At 40.2% G+C, this 27,670-nt stretch overlaps 1 protein-coding gene across 1 annotated transcript; it reads right to left on the bottom strand.

Moving 5' to 3' along the window:
- Positions 1-24,568, bottom strand: LOC105380044 (mitogen-activated protein kinase kinase kinase 7). The gene is made up of 10 exons (XM_011549531.3): positions 24,304-24,568; positions 23,912-24,211; positions 23,520-23,699; positions 22,686-22,821; positions 21,170-21,270; positions 19,566-20,435; positions 19,391-19,478; positions 1,346-1,527; positions 875-985; positions 1-599 (listed from the first exon to the last, which is right to left on the bottom strand). The coding sequence occupies exons 1-10, from the start codon at positions 24,385-24,387 to the stop codon at positions 501-503; spliced, it is 2,151 nt and encodes a 716-aa protein (XP_011547833.3). The 5' UTR covers positions 24,388-24,568; the 3' UTR covers positions 1-500.
- Positions 24,569-27,670: the final 3,102 nt, after the last annotated feature.

Below are 27,670 nucleotides of genomic sequence, written 5' to 3'. Positions count from 1 at the left end.
GCATGATGAAGTTTTCGTTTCGTGAAAGTCAGCTTCAGTTAACCGACCTGTAACTGTAACATATCTTCAGACCTGTCACAGCTTACGTATAAATTCTTATTACATAACACTGAAGACACTGACCCTGTTCCGAACCCGACAACGCTAAGGAAAGACTCAGAAACGCTGTTGTTTTTGGCTAATATTGTGATGAATTCCATTATCTAAATACCTAACCTTGTTTTCATGGATATTGCCAAAACATTTTATGTATCTAAAAGGCTTTCAATGGCTTTTAAATTTCTTACCAAGTGATTTTATAACATTATTTTGCAATGAAAACGTCCGATGCCGAAACCCAGACGATCCAACCTTCTTGGCCTCTCCCAAAACTTAATTATTGTCATACAACCACCGAATCTACTACCTCACAACACAACAGTGTCTCCAATTATCCTCACATTATCGGGGTGCCATAGGGCCGCGCTCGGTCGTCGGGCCGCACATTGCTCCGGCCTACTTCACTCGTGCGGCATGTCTTCAGGCAGGAGCAGCCAGCTGTCGTTCTCGGCTCGCGCTAGCTGCTTCTTGAGACTGCGGTACAGCTCTACAAGGGAGTCCTGAAAATATAAAAAGAATATAAGACTTACAGTGGTCATTTTATGTTATCAATTGGTGGGTATAAGAATAGTTTCGCGGACTGTTGTATGATAAAAAGAGACCAGCAATCATTTTGTAAGAACAAGGGTTCCGACAAGGGTTCATATAGCAAAAAATGGAGTGATGAAATGCCCACGACATGGACAGAGCCATAGCCTTTAGACTTAGACCATAGACCTTTGCCCAGCATTGGGACACAATAGGTTAATTAGGTAAAATAAATGATTGTATTTACCTTTTCATTTTCTAATTGTATATATCTTCTCTTCTGTTGTAACTCTTCATCGTCCATTTGTTCTTCAAGCTGCGTTTTATGCTTATTCAGGTACGCCAGCTCTGTTTGTATCTGAAAATAATAAAAAATAACATTTCAAATGCTGTAATGTTTTAAAATCTAGCATCGGCATAGGGGGCATAGGCTGTCTGTCGTTATCCGAGAGCGTGCGGATTACTTTCGCATATTACGAGTAGCATCAGAACAATCACTGGGTCTGTGTACCTATGTGTGCGTTCGCTTATTTATTTAATAAGGCACATCAACAGAACATACATACATGTTCATGTATTATTATTGCAAGTTACAAAATAGGTTACAATTAAGACGTCATCATCATCAGTCCTCCATAGTCCACTGTTGAGCCATGTATGTATGTAGTCAGCGCCGGGTCTAGCACCGCCTGCCTAGTGCCAGTCTCACCGCCCTCACCTTGAGGTACTCCTGCGCGAGCTGCTTGTGCTCGTCGAACACGCGCTTGGACTCGTCGTCGGCCAGGTCCGGCGACACGGGGCGCAGGTGCGGCTCCAGCATCAGGTGCATGGAGTCTAGGGCGGGGTCGGGCGGCGCGGGGGGGGACGCGCCCGGCGCTGAGGTTGACGCGCTGCTGTTACCTGGAGAGGGAAAGAGAGGGTTAGTGTGGGCCGTAAAACCTTTTAACTGGTGGAAAAAATTGCATTTCAAAATGTCTTCGTCGGAAGCCTTATTTCGAGGGTTAATGGATCGCGTTATGACGATCGGATGATTGAGATTGGTGACTCTAACTACTGTATTCTGAGAGTCTCGGGCTCGATCCCCGGCCAGGATAGTTATGCCATGTGTTTAAAGACAGATAATTTTGAGCTCGCATCTTCGATTTTAAATATTTGTGTACCTAGAGAGCTTCCACTATGTTATTCAATTCTTGACGTTTCCTTATGTCTAATAAGTAAAGTTGGTTTTCCTTTGCAGTCATCAAATATATATGGGATTTTGACTCTCAAGAAAAAAATGATATAATGGACAGAGTATAAACAACTTCTGTATGATAGTTTATGACAGTTTTCACTAGAGCCATATACGCCAAGTTGCAGAAAGGAACATTAAGCTAAAGTCGGCAGACAACAGACATCTGTCTCTTTCTGTCCATATACTGTCAAAGCAAGGCAGCTATACATTTACTGTCGACAAGTCCCTTTCTGCAACTCAGCGTTAGAATGTAGGAAAAATAATATCAAGCCATCAAAAGTTTCTAGTTCATGACTTTGTTTTTTATATATAGGTATATTTCATTGAGCTAGGCTGTTTCTCATTTGAGCAAATCTACAATGACCTGGACATATAAGCCTTTACAATTTGGCGAATCCTACATAACGCTGCATAATATCATGTTCGTTTGCTTGATTTCAGTTCGCTGAATATCGTATTTTTATTGTTTATCATTTATTGTCAAATACGGTTTAACTAAATAAAATAAGTATGTGTAAAGGACTTAAAAAGAAATTCCTCACCATGTAAACAAGCACAATACATTTATCCGTATTTCATAATAACTACTGTAACTACAAAAAGTCAAGCAGCCTTCTTATATTTACAAACTTAGTCGAAGCAAGGGTACATGTGCTTTCAAAGTGTATATTTCGCATCTTAAAACATTTTTTGAGCTTTACTTTTGGCATCTCAAAACATTTTTTGAGCTTTACATATCTAGCAGGTTACCTTCAAAGTTTTTAATCATTAAATTGATACGATCAATCAATTAGTTTAAGTTAGGTATGGGTACTCATAAAACCTCACTTCCTAGAACCGAATTAAGTCTAATTGTGCTCATAAACATCCGGTAGTGATTGGGCAATAATCACGAAACAATGACGCAATCAAACAATCTATCGAGGAGGCAACAATCCGCATGTGTGGAATAATGGAGACTTCCTTGCGACGTCAACGGTTAAATTTACATCGCTCGATGATGTCAGACATCTCACCTACATTTTACACACTAAATAATTCTTTAACCCGCAAATAGATGGCGTTGCTAAAATCAATATCATTACAGCGCGATTACACACCGAGTTCGACTGATCTAATAATGCAGTAACAATAAACAGATGCCGAACAATCATTGCAGTAGATTATTTTAGCACTTGTCTAAATTATAACTTCATAACATAACACAATAAACTAAAAGCTGAGACGCCATTCTAAAACTGACAGCTATTCTCTAACCGACCGAAATACATCCAAAATACGGAAGACTTTTCACATTTCTACGATCACTGTCAACTTTTCACTGGAGACGGAAACGATTTGTTGTAAAATCCAATGCGGAACTGCTAATCGAGCGCGTTTGTTTTTGCTGTTCCTCATCCCGGGGTCAGTTGGGGTCGTGGTGGCCGACACTCACTGTAGAATATCCAACTGCAGGACACGGTGTCCCGGATGGTGGTGATGAGCGCGGGCTGGCGGCGCGGCGGCGCGGGCAGCGGCGGCATGGCGTGCGGGCGGCGTGCGCAAGCAAGGACCACTGCACGACAGAAATACCCGCCGCGGAGCCGGGGCGGGCGGTGCAACAAACAAACCGGGCTATTCGCGTGCGCGTGACTCAGCGGCGTGAGCGCGGGCTAAATGCGGCCGCGCCCGCCCTTCGCGGGGTCCGCGGGCCGGCCCGGGTCAGCGACCCGCCTGCACCCTGCACTTGATCTACTACGCTTCCTCCATCACCCTGATTGACACCCACGGCAGTAGTTACCGTTGTCAGCCGACCTCAGGTGTGTTGGCTGCGCGCGTCACGATCGGTGTAAAATAGGGCCGCGATTGCGGCAACATCGGCCCTAATTCATAGATTGCGCTGCGGCCAAAGGTGCAGTGCGCAAAAGCAACGTAGCGACGGACGTAAATGCAACAGAGGCGGTCTGACGCGGCGCACGCTGCTACTAGCTTGCACTTCCTTGAGCCAATATTGATACTTCTTAGCGAATTTCAGAGTTCAACAGCAGAGATGGAAGAGAAAATAAACTCTTCATTATTTTGTCATCGTGATGTGTCTTAAAAGGCCCGTTAAGGGATTTATGGCCCACCCATATAAGCTAAGAATATCAATATCCTGATGAATATTTCGTGCATATTGATCATATGATAATGCATATTATGTAAGCTCGATAAGAAAAAAAAATATAGATAACGGAACAGAAAGGAGAAGGGCGACAAAATGTAAAGGCTTGTCTGTCATCGGCGTCATCCCGCACGTGCCCTTAGGAAATAATACGGTGCGAGCGGCGTGCCAACTTCGTCGTTTTAATAGCTCATTACACACAGATTATAACCGCGTATATAACTTACGCGGTCCTAAAGCGTGCCCAGAAATACATTACCGCATAAATCGTCAGCAATAGCGGAAGTAAATGGAACTAATAACTAAATGCTATATTTTGTAAAACATAGTCAAATATACATACATAGGTAATTTTAAACTGCAGCAAAGCTCGCATTTAATAACACGAATTGATACTTTGAGAGTCGGGAGACACCTACTGGGACTTCATTTCATATAAAATTGGTAATTGCGACAGTAATGATGAAGATGTTTGTGGAAGTAAACAATTCTATTCTCTGTGGGGGTGTAGGTACCTGCACCTGGCTCTCTCGAATGGAACCTTTGTGCATATCCCCAAGGTCTAAACTGCCTTCCTAAGCGGGTTGGTGGATTCACATATCTAGATGTGGAAGTAAACAAACAAATAGGAGAATAGTCTATAGAAGAGCTGTATTCTACCTCCCAGCCCCATTCTCCAGTAAATATTTACCGCTTGTATATAAGCAACTAATTACAGAGCAGAGGCGATAATGAGGTGGCCGAGGTGAAGACAGGCGCTGGCGACCGGAGACCGCCGCTAGCAGCTCGCGCCGCCGACAGCTATGACTAACACCGCCCGTTTACGACTGCAGACTTCGATCAACCATAAACTTTAATCTGGGAGCCATAAAATTCGTACCTACTATTGATCGGAAAGCGGGAAAACCTTTCACATGGCCGAAGGAGCCGAGTCATAATCAAAATAAATAGCGCACCGAGAGCGGTTGCGACTCGCGTCATATTTGACGAATCAGCTCAGGTGTCACGTTCGAGGCTATTTAGATATCACGAGCTGAAAAATGACAATGGCACGGAGGAATCAGTGTTGGCAATCGCGGTGCTGCTATCGGCGATCTCGGGGACGCGGCCGCTGCCAGCTTGCTTCGACGCAAGCGCCCTCACCCAACACTAAATGTAAACCAATTGTTTGATCCCCTCGAGTCACGGTTTACGTACATCACCTAATAATTTCCCGGCGACTTTTCTAGGCTGCACTATATCAAAATGTGTCTAAACAAGACTTTTCAGCCCGAAGCTTTTGGGTATTAATGGTGTCCACCGCCGTGATTTACGAGGAAAGCTCCCAACCGGTGTTGCTCAAAATACGCATAGATTATTGTATTTTTTGCGGCCATCACACACATTATCGGAAAATAAATATATTTTGCTTCGGTCCGCTGTAAATATTGAAAGTGGCAGCTGGAGCTACAGCCGGTGGCTCGTGACGCGATCAAACGTCGAGCGGGACTTAGGCGGCGTCTGGGAGCCATCTCTTTGGTAATTCCATAAATCTGAGCGTAAAGGAAAGCTCTTTGATCGGGCACATTAATCTGTTATCGGTTTAGCGGCGGGACGGCGCGCAGACCGCGGCGGCGGTGGCGGCGGCGTTGCGTCACGCCTGTCACCTGCGAGTCTGCCACAGATACATTCAATCAGCGCAGTAATGCGTAACTAACAGGAGAGTAATGATGCGAGCTGATTAACGCTGTGATTTGCAGTATTTAGATCACGTGCTAAATTCTTCGCTTTCGAAACTTCACAGTTTCGTAAGCCATAATCTGATAATCCCTGTACATTAAAACTATTTATAGTATCAAAACAATCAATGAAAACGAAAACAGAGAGTTCGGGGAAATTCTAAATACAAAGCCCAGATTAAAAGTGCACGAAATGAACAATAAACTCGCGGGTACATTGCCAAAAATTTATAGAATGTCCAAACTTTTGATGTCCAGATCTTGAAGCGAAAGTGTCAGGGCATTACGTCGCGAACTTAAAAACGTCTGAATCACCGGAGACAGTTTCATACGCTACGGAAATATCTGCAGCGCGAATATAGGCGTCCTTGTGCACGAATATAACATAAATAAGGACAATAACATGTATGTTGTAGCGATGAGCCGCAGGTGACTCACAAAGCTTTGAAAAAAACAAATCATCAACGTCTTTATTCGAGGGCTAATACAGTTGTGATGATTAGAGTTAACGTTCTAACGCGGGCGCGGCACAAATTGGGTATATTGGAGCTAGTAAATAGGGCAGTTTACAATTTCGTGCCAACTTCCTTCGGGGAAACTAGAACTGGAACAATAAACGTTAATGTGCTATTACGGGTGACGGTATCCAGATCAGATCAAAGAATTGCAGCATGAGGCCACTCCTGGGCGCTGGGGACGACACATTACTCACTATCACTTCGAATTACAGACGTTGCGTGTTAACTGAAGGACGCAATGCAGAGTTACAACTTCATTAGAGTACTCGCGTCCGATACGTTAATGTGAACGTAAATTGGACTGGATCTTGATGAAAACCTTACATTTGAACGCTTTTAAGATAATTCTGACGGCAGCATCTAACTCTACGTTCTAAACCTAGACTGAGAAGCTAAGCCAGTAAGATCGAAATATCAAGTTTCATGTGTTTTCTGATCACTTCGAGGTCAAACGTTCTTTGAAGTTCCGATAGCGCAGTCTAAAATTGTGTAAAATACATAAGCGCTAATGAAGTACAAAACCCGGTTCTGTGTAAAACTTGGAACGCATATTTTTCCTGGAGCGACGCACTTATCCATACCTACTACTAGAAAGCTAGCTTATGTTGCAAGCTCTCAACCTATTATATATATTTATAATATTATTGGGCTTGACAAGTGCGATATTTACATGAGCGGAGAGTGGGCGCCTCGCTCGGAAGTGGATTAGTCGAGTTATATGCGCTGGCGTCACGAGACGCTGTTTGATGATCGCCGACCGATGACAGTCGTTGTCACTATTGCATTGCCACGGTAGTGAAAGCAATTTATCTGGCTAGCCATAGGTAAAACATTACTGTGGATAGTTCTCAGAAGTATGAGTAAAATGCATTAGTGTATGTTGTCTTCAGCAGTCAAGTATAATAATATTATACATAATGTTAGTGCCACAGGTATATGAATTGTACTTTAGACTTGGCCTATATGCTTGGAGTTTTCTGATCACATCTGCAGTCAGTAAAGAAAGAAGCGAAAGAGAACCAGTAGCACATATTACATACAGCTATACTAGGCCTATGTCCAGTGGACTGGGTGGTCTGATGGTGAATGTAGAATATAATATGGCAATTATAAGTCTCGGAAGTGGATTAGACGAGGTATTAAAACCGTTGGCGTCACGCGCACAGACGCCGTTTGATGATCACCGGCCCGATGACAGCCGCTGTCATTATTGCAGTGCGACGCTATTAGACGCTTCACTTTAGCAGTGGTGGTGATATATTAGAAGTTTTTTGTGTGTTAATAAGTTAAATACTAATCAACATCACGCTAGAAACGCCACACCACGCCACGATACAGTAAAGGCGGTTCACAAAATAATTATATTATTGATTAACTTATGTCTCGACTCTGTTGGCTAGGACATGTTGAGAGGATGGGAGAGGATCGAGCCGCAAGAAAAGTCTATCTTGGTCAACCTTCTGGGTGTCGCCCAGTGGGGAGTCCAAGATACCATTAGAAGGATGAAGTTGCCAAAGACCTGAAAGAGCTGGCAGTGTCTGGTCAGATTGGGCACAGAATAGAGAAGATTGGCGCACTTTTATGTAGGAGCCAAGATCCACTTCGGGTCGATGCTGAGCTAGCGAAGTAAGTAAGCATTAACTTTCTTTCTTTCATATGACCGCTTCTATGTAGAATATTGAGTATTCTTGGACAAAAGCAGATAAGAGAATATCCTGTAAAAAAATGCCTCAAGCAGTAAGACTGCCTTTTTGTATTCTTGTTTTGCAATACAAATGAATGCATTACTTGTACACACTTATAATGTAATTGTAAGTAGTAATAGTTGGTATTGGCAAAGGTTATCATTGTGAGAGCTGCGCTGAGTCACAGAGTATTTTGGCGGCGGCAGTGCCAGTGGTGGCCGTAGAAAAGTATTGCTGCTATTGCAATAATGTTAAGTTGATAGATATACTGTTCAGGAAATTTGTAAAGCATAATTTTCTTTTTCATTGGTGGAAAAGTATTGTTTGTCCGCTTCGTCCACCAGCCATGGGAAAAAAATGTTTTTAAATGTATTAATTGTGTATTCCATTTTACTTACTTTGAAGGCAGAGTGGATTAGAGTCTAATAAGAGAGAGTGGAGACGTTAGAAATTTTGGAAAACTATCCATAATACGTTATAGGTTGTAGGAAGAAAAACAATTTTACATTTTGATAGCCATAAGTTTGGCTGCATTATGTGTCTGTTTTTCTACTTTTATGAGATGCGTCAAGATTTCAAGGTGCATCAATCTTTGTCAGCAAGTGCTTTCAACCCTAAGCTATTCATCGTCGCCTGTGTGATATAAGGCGTAGTTACCCCTGGATTACATGGTTGAATGATTGGTACCCATCGGATGGTGTAACATCTCTGGAGCGTTATTCCGGCGAGGCCGCTGGCGCGTTTGCGTAAACTCGCACGCACCGCGTGACGCAGGCGCGGGCCCCGACCTACTTATGTCGACGAAAAAACCGCCACACGCTCACACAACACTCAGGATATATCGAGAGCGTCTTGTACAGAATAGAAATAAACTTGTCACATATTTTGATTGTATCTAGAGCGGTTAGTCATGTGGCGGTTCTGATGCCAACGGCCCGGCGGCTCGCTTTTATACAAGCGCTATAAAGGCAAAGATTCCAGCGGCTGAATCACCGCAGGCGCCGTCTGCAAAACGTCTCATCCACTACCACACGAGTACCTACAGGCCCGCGATGACAGCGCTAATTCCAAACCTCATTAACGCAATCGTTAGCGGCCTCATCGAACATCTCACAAACACCGCCTGCTACAACCAATGGCTAATTAAAATAATTAGGGTCCATCTTCTAAACAACACATTTGCACGAAGCGGGAGGGCTAACAAAAATAATACTGAAGATTATCCGCACATCTGTGAGCTGAGTCACGTATCGATGGCATTCAACTAGGCCTCGCTCCTGATCTAATAAAGGAATCTACTTCGTTACGACATTTGTTTATGAGCAAGGGTAGCTGTGAAAGCTTTAATCAGCTACAATTGCATCGAGATAGATTAATTTATGTATTTCAATCTTACAATAACAATACTGTTTGTACCGTCCATTTTTGGACTAGCTCAAAATAAAGAACAATGCGAATAAATTATAAGCGGTCTAAAATTTGGACGTGATCCGAGGAGTGAGGTGTTATCATTGGTGTGTCGTTGTAGTGTAGAGACATCCATTGTTGGCCGGGGGCGGGCGCGCGCGCGGCGGGCGGGCGCGGGCCAGCAGTGTGGCCGCGACTATAATTGTTTACATCGCTGGTCGCCGGCGGGAGCTGAATAGCCGCATCATAAAATAATTAGCCGTGATTCATGCGCGCGCTGAAAGCGTCCCTCGCGGCGGACCCGGCTTTTGGCATTGCACTTTGACAACCGATTATTTCAGTGTCACTAACAGTTACGAGATATTATAAATTTGCCGCGTGATTGCAATTAATGTCCTGCATTGTATTTTATAAACAGATTCATAATTTAACATGATTGATTCAATACGCATATTTTGTTGCGGCCGCCGTTGACACCCTTCGAAAGTCATAAAAACTTGGTAACTCTGGAGTAAAACTCACAACAGTATCGAGCAGCCTTAGAAACAACGTAAAGCAACACGGTTTACAAAACACACCGCTACAGTTTTGGCAGATGAAACGGGAGCAACAATCTCGAAAGCACAGCTTAACTGAACCGAGCGCGCGGCTCAAACTGGTAACAATGCACACGACAATAATCGACTTACTCATGAAAACGTCAACAAACACTTGTAACTGATCGTAATCCGGCTGCACGGTAATGGATAGTTGCAGGGCGCAGTCGGAGCGCGACATGGCGGGCGCGGCGGGCGGCGACTGCACGCTGCAGCGCAGACTCCCCGACGACACCCGCCAATTACCGAACCATCCCATGCCTCGCCGATAACCTTAAATTAGATTAATTGTATCTGCGTGATTCACGAGCCACCCCGCGCGCGCCGGCGACACTCGCCGCTATTGTCCACCCTGCAGCGTTCAAAAAGGATTGCCTCGCGCATCTCCTTCGACTGGGGTGACTCACCGGGAAACTATTAGCGTACAGTCGCGAGTGATAAAGTATCGGTGTATTTTTACAGCACGCATAGGTAGGTACGGTATGAATTGTAAACAAAATCTTTCCGTTTACGTTGAGGCGCCGCAGCGGCGTCGGCAGTTGAACGTGACTATATAAAAATCGGCAGGTTTGTTTATTTGAGGTGCCGGCGGGATGGCGGTGGTAATATTACGAGTTATTTACTTTATCGGGAAATGGTGCGGTATTGATGGCCGCTGACTCACGGGCTCCCGTCTCGGCTCCGTCGCGCCTGAAACCAACTCATAGTTGCATCACTTTCCATTTCATTGGAAATGTCTGTGGAAAGTTACACGCTATTTATGCAGGCATCTCAGGAGTTCTAATAATATCAAGTAGATACCGACCATAATTAAAGAAGTAAAAGAATAACAACGCCACCAGTTTATTATGGCACATATAATATAATGTGGCTTAGTTAGCAAAGTCCGTCAGTTACTCTTCAAATAAATAATAACCATAAGACCTAAACAAAAAAAAACACCATGAATTGTTTACCCATAATCAGGGATATCCAAGTACCGCCGTCGCCTGCGCATGTCCATCCGGAAGCGAGTAGTAAACAAACGTCTCATCAAGCCATCTGCGCGACAGGCCCGATCGTAAACTAGACGTAAACAGAGATGGAAATATACGTGCCCTCTATCTAACACTAATCGTAAGGATGTTTACCAGCAATCAAAGAAATTCCATCACTCTACCAAAAATCTACGTATCTAAGTTATGCAAGTATGATGTCCTGATAATGAAAATTTATCCATTTTCTTATGCCATAACCAAATGCGCTTTACGCTTAAAACTATGAGAAGTGCCGTAGTCAGTGTTGTTTGAGGTGGAGAACAATGGTAATAGTACACTGACGATTCTCTACCCTACTATTGGATTGGATAAGGACAACTAATCAACTGTCTCTCTCAGTGTTCTGTCCAATAACTTCCACAAACTATACTTGTATGGATACTCCTATAAAATTATTATCAATCCTACCCTGCACCAACTGCATCGTGTCACCAGAATAACTTAGCAACAGAAAACCAGTGGAAAGCTTCCGCAGTTAAAACCGTCTTGATACCGCGAAAGCGACCAGGAAACTAGGAACAATAAGAGCTAGTAGAGATCGGTCGTTGGTCCCCCCTTCCTAGAAGGCAAGCGGACACGGGTAGAAATAGTGCAGCCGCTTCCGAGAACTGTGACTCAGGGGGTGGTGGCTATGGCTCACGGGTTTTACGGGACATTATCCTTAAAATAATGATTTCAGAACTAGCTTTTCTGAGAGCTTCGCTATGTCATAAAAAGTTTTCTCGTAAGAACTAAAACATTGCCAAAAGTCATAAAGTTTTTACGTGAGAATTCCAGGATAAAAAGGAGCCAATGTGTTTATCCATGTTCACACCAAAGATTTTCAAAATCCGTAAAAGTACATAATTTTTCAATGTAAGAGTCAATTTGCAAAAGATAAATGGTAACGTTTCAAGCATTTAAAAGACGAAAAAAATCAATATAAATCAACTGAATAATTACTAGTATAGTCTGCAAAAAATCAGTAAAGGACATTCCAATTTAGATTCTTCAACTTGTCTTTAAAGCCCTGTCTGAACAGTAACAGAAACCCGAAAATGCCCGCACATAACCTTATCCATGACTCATAGTAACCCTACAACCGCCTACTGTCCGCAAGTCGCATCTGGACCGCAACATATCACTGTTAAACTATTTCCAAACGCATAGGGCACGTGCCTCGCCTCTCGCCTGAAACAGTGACTCATTGGTGTTGAAACTCCTTGCTGTCTTTTATTTATCTAATGCTGGCCGAACAGATGCTGTTTGCTTTTTTTAGATTTCTTTTTTTGACAGCACTCACACTGATGCACGTTTGAGCCTATCGATTCGATTTTCAAATGTTGTGTTCAGTTGTTGTTTATCTTATTCTTTTATGGGCATTTTCTTAGCTAGCGAAAAATAAACAACCAGTATTTTAACGATAACTTTTTAAAGGGGTCAATTTTACAGGCTGTTCAGAAATAAGTATTAAAAAAATAGTTTGTTAGTTTCTTAATGCATTGTTATAAGTACTTAGGTACAGATTTTGTCAAGGCGGATTGTTTTAAAAAATCACCTTCCTGACAGAGAAAACTAAGGTATTCTGTTCATCTACTTTTATCGCCCTGACCACCAACTTGAGAACCTCCTCCTTTTTTTGAAGTCGGTAAAAAATATTGTTCAATATGAAAATTATTTTCTTTATGCAGACTGCACACCAGTTATTTTATTACAGTATTGTGCAAATTAATGTGAACACGAGTGGAAATTAAAAAAAAATACATTTATTAGTTCTAAAATAAAAAAAACAGAGATATATTAATACAATTTAAGTTATTTCAATAGAAAATGTGTCCTCCCTGGCTTTTATAACTTTTTCAACACGTTTTGGCATAGAATCGACATGATTTTAACAGTTTTCTGATATTTACTGGTCTAAAAAACTTGTATGGATTACAGCCTCAATCATTTTAGTTTTTCTTGTGTAATCCGTTTTCCGAAGTCTAACTTTCACGATGGCCCACTTATTTTCAATGGGATTAAGTGCCGGTGAGTTCTCTGGCCATCCAAAGGCATGATATATTGTTGTTCTTGAAATATTTAAGCATAATCTTAGACACGTGGCATGGAGCCGAATTTTGTTGAAAAACTTATTGACCGTTATCATCAAATTTTCTTTGTTCAACTTCTAATCTCCGTTCTAGCAAGTCACTGTATTTGAGCGAGTCCATCATCCCTTCGATGGGCACAAGTCATCCGGTACCTATATAAGAAAAACAGTCCCAAACTAAGAAAAGTTGATCCTAACGGTCGATAAGTTTTTCAACCAAATTCGGCTCCATTCCACGTGTCCAAGTTTATGCTTAAATATTTCAAGGACAACAATATATCATGCCTTTGGATGGCCAGAAAACTCACCGGCACTTAATCCCATTGAAAATAAGTGGGCCATCGTGAAATTTAGACTTCGGAAAACGGATTACACAAGAAAAACTAAAATGATTGAGGCTGTAATCCATACAAGTTTTTTAGATGAGTAAATATCAGAAAATTGTTGAAATCATGTCGATTCTATGCCAAAATGTGTTGAAGAAGTTATAAAAGCCAGGGAGGACACATTTTCTATTAAAATAACTTAAATTGTATTAATATATCTCTGTTTTTTTATTTTAGAAATAATAAATGTATTTTTTTCAAATTTTCACTCGTGTTCACATTAATTTGCACAATACTGTACCTATGTAATGTTCGTTCGGTAAAATATAATTATTATTGACATAACACTCTTGTTGCCATGTATTTCTTAGAAAGCTCGTTTCATATTCCCGGAAATTACAGCAGTGACTAACAGGATAACCTACCAATTTTTCCGATAAGTAATTCTGAAAATGTTATGCTTCTTAAAAGTTTTATTTTAGAGGTGACTCTGGCAAGTATTTTGAATGTTTTTTTCCTGTTTTCTTGTTAAAACTTCCAAATTGATTTGAGTTTGGTATATATCTAGAACCAAAACAGGCAGTTAGAGTGAGTTAGTTTTTTTTTACTTCACTTGCTAGCTATTGCTTCTTGCACAGCTTAGTCCTTGTTACAACAACGAGTATAGAAGAATGGTGTGTGTCTGGACATTCTGGCAACAGATTGGCATTTGAATCACTCTGTGTACAGTAATTATAAATTTACTTTTAATTAATGTTTCAGCACGGTTATTTCAGACGACACGTGTATTGTATAATACAAAACATCATAAATAAACTTTATGTAAAAATATTATGATTAACAACTAACAACCTACAACAATAATTGTTGGACGGAGGCCTTTGCCCATCAGTGGGACACAAAATAAGCTATTTAAATAAAACAACTACAGACAGTTTCATACCAGAGTTAAATTTTAATAAAAAAGCTATTTTTGTTTTTATTTTTTTGTTTTATATCACTTTTATATTGGAAACAAACGTTTCTCCGAACATACCATTATCAGCCGTAAAAATTATAGGCACATTACACTGAAATGCCAACCGAACCGACCGATGAAAACCGGTAGAGTTTAATATTCATCGTCATAATCGACCCATCACGTCCCCACTGCTGGGGCACGGGTCTCCTTCCAATAAAGGAATGGTTTAGGCGCAGTCCACCACGCTGGCCAAGTGCGGGTTGGTGGACCCCAACACAAGCAAGCTTGTGCTGAGAGAGTTGTCGGGTAAGTGGGCAACCCGACTGTCAGATGTTTTCAAGCCACCCGAAGGCCTCGGACTAGGCTTAACGACTGCTGCCGAAGCAGCGTGTTTTGAAACTATACAAGGCCAGAACGCACCCATAGTGTACTAGCACTGTATACTTTCAAGTGAAAAAAAAATAATATTTTACTTGAAAATATACACGATTTGTGCGTACTAATCGCGTATACTTTCAAGTTGGGATTTAATGAATCGTTCTTGAAAATATACATTGCTATTACGCACATTGCTTGATTGGCGTATTTGTCGCATATAATTTATACCTACATGCTGATTCTGATTTGCTTAACTATTTCGGTAAATGTACATGACTACAATTTACTTGTTCTGCCTGTCATACCTATAGAATGTTAATAAATAACAAGTAAGAATACTAATATCTTATTAATTATATGAATTAAGAGTAATACCTACTACACTCACGAGCAATGAAAAAGTTCCAGTGACGATACATCCTGAACGGAAAAGACTAGCTTAATGACGCCGTCGGCAATATTAAAGTACATTTAACAGCGTATAAAAATATTATAATAACCAACTTAAAACGTAAATATTGATCAAATCCTAAATTAAATGTTTTAAAAAATTCATTTGGTGTTGACTTTTTGCTACTTGGACTTATTCATTGCTCGTGAGTGTAGTAGGTATTATTACCCTATAGACCTATTACAGACATATTTTTTATCAAGTTTTGAATTCACCGTAATTGTCTTTTATGAATATTGTTCTACACCCTCTTCTGAGAAAATTTTTACTATTTAAAACAAGTTCTACAGTACTTTAACTGTACGATGTAATGTAAACAAAAACACGTTACGAAAACAATGCCAAACGCGGAATGATAATGCAATGTTTAGAAAGCAATAAACTTATTACTATTTCGCATGAAAGAAAGAGAGAGCAACAATCCAGAAGGGCTACCTGGTAACTAATCACGTATAGTTTCAAGTGCTCGCATGGCCGCTTGGCACTTGAAAATATACACGATTAGTACGCAGTGGTAACTGCTGCAGTATATTTTCAAGCCATAATTTTGGCCCAACTTACTTGAAAATATACGCGATTAGTGCGTAATGGCCTTGTATACTTTCAAGTAAATCATGGCACCATTTTAATTTGAAAATATACGCGAGCAGTCCCACCCTCTGCGTTCTGGCCTTGTATAGTTTCAAAACACGCGCCGAAGCAGCAACCGGGACCCACGGCTTAACGTGCCGTGCGAAGCACGGAAGCGACCAGAAAAGAACCACTTGAAATCGATCACCCATCTAATGGTTCATGGGCGTACCCAGGTAGGGGCAGGGGGGGCAGCTGCCCCCCCCTAGAAGATAAAAAAAACTAAAACATTCCGGCCAAGTGGGAATTAAAAACGCGGCGCAAAATGAAGTGTTGGAAAAACAAAATATATTTTCTTTTCGGTCAGATATTTTGATTTAATATTCATTTATCTAAGGTAAACGCAGCGATCTTCGCCACCAAAAATAAGTGAAGATGTCACCGCCACCTTCAAGAAAGATCGATTTACTGAGCTCACCAGTCGGTTTTAGTCATAGAATAGAACGTATTCAAATTATAATGCATTTTTTCTTACTTGTCGTAGATTTTGAGCAATCTTGGAGTGTCTTTTTATTTGAATTAATTTAAAAACTAAGTTATAAAATAAAACATAATGACAAATGAAATACTTACAAACGTTGATTTCGTAATGAAACCATTTATTTTGGCCGTAGTTTATTTGTTTAATAGTATTTTAATTAAAAAGACACGCAAGGATTGTTTACCTTTTTCGCCAAATAAGAATCAATACAGTATACCTGCGTTTATGTGATATGCATCTAATAAGACAGTAATTGTTATGCATAGCTTTTCCAGAAAAATTAATATTTCAGTAGTTTCCCGCTCATCGAGGTTTACCAGGTTTGTTGTTCTATTTTCAAAGAAATTCAAGTACTTAAGTAAATGTAGATTCTTATGTATTTTTTGCGTCAAAAAAAATAGATGAAGTGCTTTTAACTTATTTTATGTCCCTTTTTAGCAGTTGTGGAAATTTTTGTATTTGATAGAAATGACTATTTGCGGATAAAATCATTTTATTTCATGTAAGTAGGTATGTCTGTAAGGCGTTTAAATCTCGAGATATGATTTTTATGACGAAGAAGAAAAAACTGAGTATCTAAAACTTTAAAATGGCCGCCATTTCTAGAATATTGAGATTTTATCCCACATATGAGGGTGTTTTCTCGATGAAATTACTCGTAGAATTCACCCTTAAAGTTTGTCGGATCCGAATAACAACACACTGTATATCGTAAACAAAAATACATTATTTAATATTTATAAAACAAGGGTTTTAGTTGACCAAAGCCCTTGTTTTCGATCTTCAAAGTAAAAAAATATATTTTAAAGCTCCCGCGAAATTAATATGAAATATAAAATTTAGAAACTAAATTGCTGTTAAATTAATATTTTGTTTTGTGCCTTAATAAAAGTCAATTTTCATGAGTTTTTGTTTCGGTCGGGTACGACGGACCATCATCTCGAAATAGGTATGAGCTGCCCCTCCCTAGCTGAAATCCTGGGTACGCCCTTGTAATGGCTGACCGTGCCATGTGTTGCTTAACCTCAGTGATCAGTTACAATCACTGAGGCCCGCTCGACTACGGACGCTCCGGGTTTAATCGGGTTTAATATTATAACTTAATATTACTTTATTGATAAAACAAAGCAATATTATATATTTATTCTTAAAATAAAGGTGCTTCTTACTGAAAGTAATGTAGAATTCATCGTGCCAATGCTTTATTAGGACCTAAGCAACTAATCACACTACCCACTCATCAAGTTAGACGCGGTGACGAGTCGACATGCCGACCACGTGGCATAATGCGCATGAGTAATGTGCTCTATTTGCGTACACCCTCCTGGCAGGATCATCGGTGACTCATCTAGTGTGAGGAGTAGGTAGCGTATTGACTATTGGAATCAGATGAATTTGTATAAAAGTAATATTTAAGACGCGAGGGCAAGTCATTGTAGAAATTATGTGTTGAAAAATAAATTGCAAATTATTTTTTAAACGCAGTAAATGAAACATGAAAATAAATTATTTAGTAGTATTTTAATCTTGTTGATAGAGGATATACCTAATTAGTATCGGATAGATTGACCTTTTTACCCGACTGCCGAAGGAGGAGGGTAATGTTTTTCGATTGTATGTATGTATGTATGTATATTTGTCTGTTTCTTTGTTCCGTCCTGTAGCCTAAACGGCTTGATAGATTTTGATGCGATGGTTATAGGCTACGTGACGTTACATTAAAATGTATATAGCGCCCTCTAAAGGACATAAAGTGATGATCGAAAAAGTAATACTTTTCCAACTATGCCGTGTGGGATATCAAATGAAAGGTATGTATTTAAATCACAACACCAAAATTATTGAAATAAAAAATTTTCATAAACTAAAACCCGACTACTGATATATCATAAAATATAAAAACGAAAAAGTTACAAATAAAAAAATCTAATTATAAACAAACAAAAAAACCCGACTGCACGCTAAAAAGATGAAAAAAAAATATAATTATAAACAAACAAAAAACCCGACTGCACGCTAAAAAGATGAAAACAAGCCCAAGTATTTTTTTTCATCTTTTTAGCGTGCAGTCGGGTTTTTTTCCGGTTTGTTACTCATAAAGCTAAGGCTGCTTTACGTGTGTCTAGTTTTTGTGGTAAAACCGTGAATACTAGCTGACCCGGCGAACTTCATACCGCCTCTAACCCTACCCTACACTACCCTGCACTACCCTACCTTACTTTACACTACCCTTCAGTACCCTATACTACCCTACACTTCCCTATACTACCCTACACTACCCTACCCTACTTTTCTTACCTTTTAAACCTTACCTGGACTTCCACGAATATTTCAAGACCAAAATTATCCAAATCGGTTCAGCCGTTCTCGAGTTTTAGCGAGACTAACGAACAGCAATTCATTTTTATATACATATAAGATACGCCCCATCTGGGAACCGGACCTAGGACCCTCTGCCTCAGCACTTTAGCTAGTGTAGTGGACTTGATTCTCGCTGCCGCAGTGCGACGCGAGTGCCGCTAGATGGCGACTCTTTCGCGTCATGTCAATTTGCTTTTAATTTTCACGTACGTAAACATGTAGTACCTAAGTAAACTTTGGTCCGTTTGGCCGTTATTACTTCGAGTGTAAGTTATAGTCAAGTGTATTTATATAAATTACCTGTCCAAGTGGAAATATTTGACTTGCATACAGTGCAGCGCCCCTAGCGGTCACTAAGGTGAAACAAATCACATTGATATTTGGGGAATGGAGATGCGAATGGTAAAGAATGTAAGGTGTTTTAGAATCCCCACTGCTACGGGAGGATCATCCGATCAGGTATGGTAGTCAGTACTTTGTGGCTAGAAGTCCGCCACAGATGTCTGCAGTTGATAAGTAATTATAAATGCATTAAAGCAGAGCAAACAAACTTTGTATTTTAATCATAGGCGTTCACATATTTTTTTGCAGTGGCATCAAGTTAAACTGATTTATAAATATCAGGAGGTTGTATGTGGACGAAAAAATTAACATTTCCGTCCCCTAGGTAAATAAGTTGGAGATAGCCTTCAATATACAAGGATAATCGAACCGCAGTGAGTAACTATTTGAAGTAAGTAATATAAAAGTAATTCTAGGTACTTACCTAACGTGTATAATTTGTCGAACCCCGCCATGTTTTTCACTTCTACTATGCTGTCCTCAAACGGTATATCTTGGAGCTCCCACGAGTTCTGAAAACGAGTGATACAATTTAATACACTTTAATCTTATAACACCGCTATTTTACGGTTAGGCTTTATAAATGTAGAATTACTTACAGGATCCACATCAATTTGTAACGGCTGGTCGTATCTCGTATCATAGTTCCTGTAGGGCATCACATTTCCATTCTGGTACTGCTTCCTCGGAGCTAGCGGGCTGTTTGCCGCGCTTAGTCTATCGCAGTAGTTCAAATTATAATCATCTCTATTCTCAGTAACCGTAGAGTTGGTATTACTCCGGGCCGACGGACTCCTAGCTGGGGATAGCTTCTCATTCTCTCTGTTCCAATACTGCTCTATGTCGATATGCCGAGGGTTCATATTCCCGATGTTGTAGTTGGCTAGTGGTGACAGACGGCGCGGGGACGAACTCTCACTGAACACATTGGGGCTGCGGTCGATTCTCAGCGAATCTTGAGGTGTACTGACTTCACTCGGGTTCCCATACTGGTCCACAGGCACTGGTGAACTTGACGTCCTTTGTATCGTGACCGGGGACCGCCCAGCCTCCTGTGACCTGTCAAACTCTTGTTTCCTAAACTGCTGCGGTATGTTAATCGGGCCTATTCTGTTATGCACGTCATCTTCTCTAGGTATGGCTGCAGTTTTGGTCTGAGCGTCAGCCGCGATCAAATTCTGTAGTTTGGAGACTCTGGTTTCGACGAAGCTAAGCGGGCGGCGGGGGGGCGGGGTGGCCTCGTTGTTCCTCATTGGTGGAAGGCTGGACGTGCTCTCATTGGTGTATTCGTATTGGTCCGGTGCGTTCTGCGACATGTCTGTGGCGTCAGTGTCGAGGCTGTCCCGTGTGTCATACGTCATGTATTCGTCGTCCAGGCTGAGACTGTCGTCTTCTTCACAGTCGTTGTAGTTCAGCGGTGTGTCCGCCTTGGGGAAGAATTCGCTGAGGGCTGTCATTATTTCTACTACCTGCAATGAAGATTGCGAATGTTAGTAACTGTGACGTTATGGCTCGTCAAAATGGGCACAAAACTTTTAAATGGCCAACACATTTATTAAATTGAGAGGGACAGAAGTGGGCTCTAGACTAAATTACCATCTCATTCTTACCCCCTTATTCATAGAAAAGTTATAAGACGTTTTAACTATTATCGAACAATTTGTTCTTTGACAGAGATGGACAAAACAGTTCAATAACTAAAACGTCCTATAACTTATCTATGGATAGACCACCAACCCGGCTGGGGCAGACATTTGTTTACAGACAGATATTTGTACTCGGGTCTTGGATGTTGATATTTATATTTAATATGTATCTATCTATGTATTTGGGTAGATATATCAGCTGTCCGATACCCAGGCATAACACAGACTCTGCCTAGCTTGGGGTCGGATGGCGGTGTGTGAGATGTCCCCACATATTTATTTATTTATATCCATAACTTAATTATTAAAATAACTACAGAAGAACTCTTCTCTTCTTCAGTATGCGTATCACGAATATTCTCGACTTTAGTCGATATAAATTACATAGGCGGGTCACTAGATTTTGTAGTTTAATTAGTTTTTAACGTTACCCACAGGGGCGCTGATCAACATGTTATACATATTGCTATCAAATTACGCTATCGACTTGAGTCGACATTATTCTTGATGAGCATACTCATAGTTCTACTGTATCATGACATCAAACACGCTCGTACCTTGTTCATGCTGGGTCTCCGGGCGGGCACCTTGTGCCAGCACTGAGTCATGAGCTGCTCCAGCGGCGGCGGGCAGCCCTCGATCAGCGGCGGTCGCTGCCCTGGAACCGGAGAGACACACGTGTTAGCGACTAAGCCATCATTATTATAATACAACTAAATGCTCCCGCGAGCTCCGCTTCGCCTTAAAATGTTTTCCCGTGGGAAATTCGCGATAAAATGTAGCCTATGTGATAATCCAGGGTGTCAGCTAACTTCACACCAAATTTCTTAAAATCGCACTGCAGCCGTTTTGACGTGAAGAAGTAGCAAACATACACCACACTCACACACATCATCACAATCATCATCAAGTAGGAGTAAGCACAATAGACGCCCATATTGCTAAAAGCGATCTCTTCCAGGCAACCTTTGGGTGAATGAATGAAAGACTAATGTCATGTTCTAATACACGCGACTTCTGACGATTTGAATATAAATTACATAGCCTAATTCTTATTGCGAAAATGTTGTATAGTAGTGAAAAAATTAATAAAATTGAAGTAATACCTATATTGTAGTAAAATAATTTCCAGTTTATACCTCTAAATGCGCAAACAAAACACTGGGCTATGTTGCACTGCACTGTTAGACTGCACATATGTCTTTATCGTGGGTCCTCCTTCCTATGTCATTTGCACAGTAGGTAGCAAATTGACATCACCACACTAGATAAACAGTGTTCTAAATCCCAACCGATTTCAAAAACAATGACTCCAAAAAGTATTTATAAGATTATTGCACATGTATAAAAAATTGTATGTACTTGGTTAAGTTTTGTCCGAGGTCTAATGCTAGACTAATCAGATGAATTAACATCTCAGCTCTAGTGGGTGCATCTGGCCCTTATATGACATTGAACATGACAATAGCGTTGAGTCACCTAAAAGGCGTCATCTAATCAATATCAAGAATTGATACAGTCATTTAAACAATGATCCTATATGATTTTATTGTTGAGCTGTAAGTTGTAATTGACTTGGACAATAATGTTGTATCATTTACATAATTGTTTGTCCATATTAGAAACTGTAATAGACGACTTTAATACTGTACCGTGTTATTTTTATTAAGTATATTAAATTCGTGAAAATTTAGGTAGCACTAAATATTATAGAGTTGTGGTTGTGTATGGTCTCGGCTCTCTTGCGTGAGGCGGTGATTTCGTAGATGAATTTTGAAGAGAAAAGGAATTTAAGTGGGACAGAAAACTTTGTAAGAAAACCTGCATAACTAATAAATTGTAGATTATAGATGTGTTCCCTAAGTGCCTTGTACTTTATCAAAAAAAACCTCTGAAAACCACTTCGGGAATTACTAATATTGCCATATTGGATTTAGTGAAGAAAAATACAAATACCATGCACATGCTACCAGACACCTTTTCTCAAATCATAGTTAAAACTCAGAAAAAATTAAGTATACGGTAAGTTTTAAATTCTCAATCATGTCATTCTTAATACTGTCTGCCTGTTACCATTATGCACTGCCCACATGATGCCAAAAGCGGAGCCACCCTCTTCGAAGGGTTTCCGACGAGTCAGCACCTCCCACAGTATGATGCCCCAGGAGAAGACATCACACTTCTCTGTGTAGGACGACCCTTCAAATACCTGGAAGTATGAAGTTACATCGTTAGTACCATTGGTATATAGACTACTAGATGTTCCCGCGAGCTTCGCTTCGCCTTAAAAAGTTTTCCCGTGGGAATTCGGGGATAAAAAGTAGCCTATGTTCTTTCTCGAGGTCTAGACCATATGTATACCAAATTTCATTCAAATCCGTTCAGTAGTTTTGGCGTAAAAGAGTAACAGACAGACAGACAGACAGACACAGTTACTTTCGCATTTATAATATTAGTTAGGATGTAGTCATCTTACAGTGTGTCAGTGACAACTCTAAAGCTAGACTATCATTCTACAAATTGTTTGATTTGTTGTCAGGTGCTGACAGGCCAGGGTGAACCGCTTGGGAGGCTCATTTCATCTATAGATGCCATGATGCCACCCATGCAGTGATGTGGTTTTCATCAAATTTAGTGAGCGCTTTACCGCAAGGCAAGTACTAGGACCTTAACAGGAGTCTGAAAGATAGGTGTTGTGTTTTCACTTGAAAGGGGTGTGTTTATATCAAAACCTTGAATAGACAGAAGGACTTGACAATATCAAGTAGTTTTTTATTTATTTAACATATAGTGTATGAAATACAAAGCTATAGTGCCTTGTCCGTCTGTCAGCCAGGACAAAGTTAGCATGCCTGGGTTCTAGGTACTCATATTCATTTATAATGCTTTCATTAAAACCGTTATTACCTCTGGTGCCATCCATGCTGCACTGCCTTTGTTATTTGTCATGTATGTAGCCTTGTCCGCCGCTGTGCCAAAATCACAAATCTTCAGTCTCTGTCCATTGCTCACAAGAAGCAAGTTTGGTGGTTTTAAATCTCTGTGTATTAGCGGCTTTGGTTTCATTGCATGTAGGTATGCTACACCCTGGAATGTGCAGAAATATTTCTTAAATTTTATGGATCTACTAATAAGATACTATGATTGTGCAGAAATACATAATTTATCAAAGTGGAGTGATAAATTAATGGTAACTTATATAATTATGATACTTTTGAATGCATAGAATAAGATTAGATATGCATATATCAATAATAAATTGAATTTGACTTTAACTGTGAAAGTGTGCACTGTCCTACCTCGGCACATTGTAGAGCCCAACTCATAGCATGTGCAGGAGTATACTTAGGCTTGGGGTGACAATGCAGCACATTGTACAGTGATCCTCCTTCTGCAAACTCCATAACAAGGCACACATGAGCTCCCTTCGTGCATGCTCCATACAACCGCACTATGTTTGGGTGGGACACTCGGGACAACTGTCTCACTTCTATTGCGAACTCTCGCTTCTCAGCCTCAGAGTTTATATGCTTCACAGCCACATATTTGTTCCTCCAAAGACCCTTCCATACCACTCCAAAAGCACCCTTCCCAACTACCTGTTTACAATAATAGAACTGTTTAGTACATACTCAAGGAAAAAGATATAGTAGGTGCATTGAATTAAAAGATGATTATCATTTGATATTACCGTCAACTCCCGAATTTCATTGTAATCTATCTCTTCCACGAATGTCTGCTGAACCACAGGTGAATCTTGTACATTAGAAGCCATGAGTACTCTTGTGATCACATTATCAATATGACTAGATTAAATCAATTATTCCACACATAAAACTATGTCCTTTGTTACGTTTTCTACACTAATTTAAGTGTAAAAGCGATTTTCTCATTATTGTTTGGCAAGGAAAAGCAACTGTGACAAGGTCGCCATCTTTGATAAAAAAATATTGCATTTTTTTTCTACAGATTATATGCAGCGAAAAATATTCATACAGCTATGATGATAGGAAAAATATTTAATTATTTTATTAATCCTGTAGATATCATCATAATAATGTAAGTATTTCTTATGTCAAGGAAGTTAACATTCTAATCTAAAATGAAAAATAATCACCAAACCCATACCAAACCGGACTAGTCATTATTATTCTGAGCATTATGACCAGCAACCCCAAGCGTTGTAATGAAATCTTCTTGCTGCAATCTGCCCTGTATATGATAAATATCCATCGTTGGGCGTTCGTTGGGCCGGACTGTATGCAGCTTTAGAGAACCTTACCCCTTGATTGAAAGCGAGATCAAGTCCATTCTGTCCAGTGTCGTTATGCAGTGCTATGCTGGTGCTTGTGCTGGGACACATAATTGAGTAAGTATACCTAAATAAAGTCACTGGCCTTTGGACACGGACCATGGAATAGAACGTAAAGTTCGTTGGCGGTCGCCAAGCCAAACCGCCAAGACTCCAGACTACTTTACTATGAAAAGACGAAGCCATTCCTTGGCGGAGTGTCTAAAACTGTAAACCAAGGAACCTTCTTTTAAACTTCGCATTTGCTCGTGACCGCCACCGGGCCTTCCGAAATCTATTTGAAACTATACTGTAAGTACCTATACTTTCTCACAAGGACTTAACTATAGACTTATATTATTTATCAACAAAGTTTTCTGCCTCCACGATGTTCCTTCTTTGACTTCGACGTGGACATGAAGGCATGAGATGGAAGGTGTGAACCTTTTAAGCACATAACCTATTTAAATAACTTGGTAGTTACGTATTCAAATTAAACCACCGTTAAAAATATTGTTCCAATATACGTATATATTTGCTATAATAATTGTCTAATTTATAAATTTAATAAATTAACGTCTGACTCTCTTACTATAGAAAAGATTTGACGTATTAGGCTTTGTATTTATTGCAGACAACTGAAAAACTTTAATACCGCGATGTAGGATTTCATAGTAATTTGCCTTGGTTCCATAGATGCTCTCTGTATTGCGCTTTTAGTGTCATCTGTTGGTTGTATCCGGAACTGTCTGTCTGTCTGTCTTTTACTCTTTCACGCCAAAACTACTGAACGGATTTGAATGAAATTAAGTATACATATGGTCTAGACCCTGAGAAAGAACATAGGCTACTTTTTATTGCGAAACGGAGATTGCAAGGTGTTAAAAGGGAGGGTTAAAAGTTGTATGATAAAAATATGACGGCTGACTGGCGTAGTGGTTAGTGACCCTGACTGCTATGCCGAAGGTCCCGGGTTCGATTCCCGGCTGGGGCAGATCTTTTTTTAAAGAAACTTTATATTTAAGCACTAGCGTTTTTGAAACTTCGACCTGTGAGGGGATGGAATAGGGGTTAAAATTTTGTATGAAGTTAAAACTATGAAACGTACTGTGTCTTAGGATAAAATGTGCAGAGATTTTCTATGTAGGTATAAATGGAATTCCTATGACTGACACGCACACGATATCAACGCAGTCTAAACGGCTAAACCTAGGCACTTGAAATTTGAAAGGGACGTAGCGTAGTTTAGGTATACCGTAGATTTCCACAAAAACGGGAGTTAGCGGTTTAAATTCGGCTTTTACAGCATGCGGATTTCCTTGCACGCGTTCATACAAGTATTCATTGTTGTAACGCGTGGAATATGCACGCGAGATGCGGGAAAATGGCGTGCTATCCCGTGAGCGTGATGAAATCTGCATGCTGTTAAAACAGCCTTAAAGCTTAGTTACAATAAGATATTGCAAGATACCTATACTCTGTCCATTATATTAGTTATTGGTTTTTTGACATTCGAAATCCCATATAGTGCCACAAACTTATCTGTTCCGGTGAGAGCGAACTAAATTGGTCCATATAATCTATGTCAATATGAAATTCATTAGTACAGTAAGTAATGAGGTATGGACCAATTTAGTTCGCTCTCACCGGAACAGATAAGTTTGTGGCACTATACATATTTGATGACTGCAAAGGAAAACCAACTTTACTTGCCAGATATAAGGAAACGTCAAAAATACAATAACATATATCTGCACAATTTAACATGTCTGCACACCTACAGGTGCGACAAACTTATCTGTTCCACTGTTTGTGGCACTGTAAGTATAGTTATGGTTTTGTTTTGAATTAAGTAAGTTTTGTTTTGTTATGAAGTACCTATGAAAAAACCAAAACTGCATACAAGTACAATTGTAAGTTAGATGCTTAAAATTAAACATATAGTTATACATAGGTAGTTCGGGAGTCGTCCACGGAAAATAATTTTAAGGCGAAGCGAAGCTCGCAAGCAACCGCTATAGATTGGCAAGTTGCTTGGCGACCCTCCTTGAGGGGTGAAAGACGCGGAGGGGACGAGGTACCCAAGACGACAGCGGGTAGCGGGAGGGGTAGCGGTGGAGGGGAACGCGTGCACTGCATGTCATTGTTACGGCAGTCTCGGCCGCGCAGCCGAGGCGGCCACATGTCTTATATAGTCTGTCATAATTTGAGTGCGACCCACATGAGATCATTGATCCTGAGACCATTAGTCTTAGGATGAGTGTTGAGGCCTTTTTAGGGTTCCGTAGCCAAAATGGCAAAAACGGAACCCTTATAGTTTCGTCATGTCCGTCTGTCCGTCTGTCCGTCTGTCCGTCTGTCACAGCCGATTTACTCGGAAACTATAAGTACTACAGTGATGAAATTTGATGGGAATATGTGTTGTATAAACCGCTACAAAAATATGACACTAAATAGTAAAAAAAAGAATTGGGGGTGGGGCCCCCCATACATGTAACTGAGGGATGAAATTTTTTTTTTCGATATACATACCCGTGTGGGGTATCAATGGAAAGGTCTTTTAAAATGATATAAAGTTTTCTAAAAAACATTTTTCTTAAAGTGAACGGTTTTTGAGATATCAGCTCTCAAAGTCGTAAAAAGTATGTCCCCCCCCCTCTATTTTTATAACTACGGGGTATAAAATTCTAAAAAAAATAGAGGTGATGCATGCTAATTAACTCTTTCAACGATTTTTGGTTTGATCAAAGTATCTCTTATAGTTTTT

Source organism: Plutella xylostella, chromosome 3, assembly GCF_932276165.1.
Source record: "Plutella xylostella chromosome 3, ilPluXylo3.1, whole genome shotgun sequence".
Lineage (NCBI taxonomy): Eukaryota > Metazoa > Arthropoda > Insecta > Lepidoptera > Plutellidae > Plutella > Plutella xylostella.
The sequence above is the reverse complement of the archived record's forward strand: the minus strand, read 5'-3'. Positions and strand labels throughout refer to the sequence as shown.

Bases quoted from the DNA above. Each gene is read 5' to 3' on its own strand.
- LOC105380044 (XM_011549531.3), bottom strand. From the start codon at position 24,387: ATGGCTTCTAATGTACAAGATTCACCTGTGGTTCAGCAGACATTCGTG. The intron at 986-1,345 runs GTGAGGGCGGTG...TATTATTTTCAG, and splicing joins TCGCGCAGGAGTACCTCAAG to ATACAAACAGAGCTGGCGTA. The intron at 600-874 runs GTAAATACAATC...TTATATTTTCAG, and splicing joins TACAATTAGAAAATGAAAAG to GACTCCCTTGTAGAGCTGTA.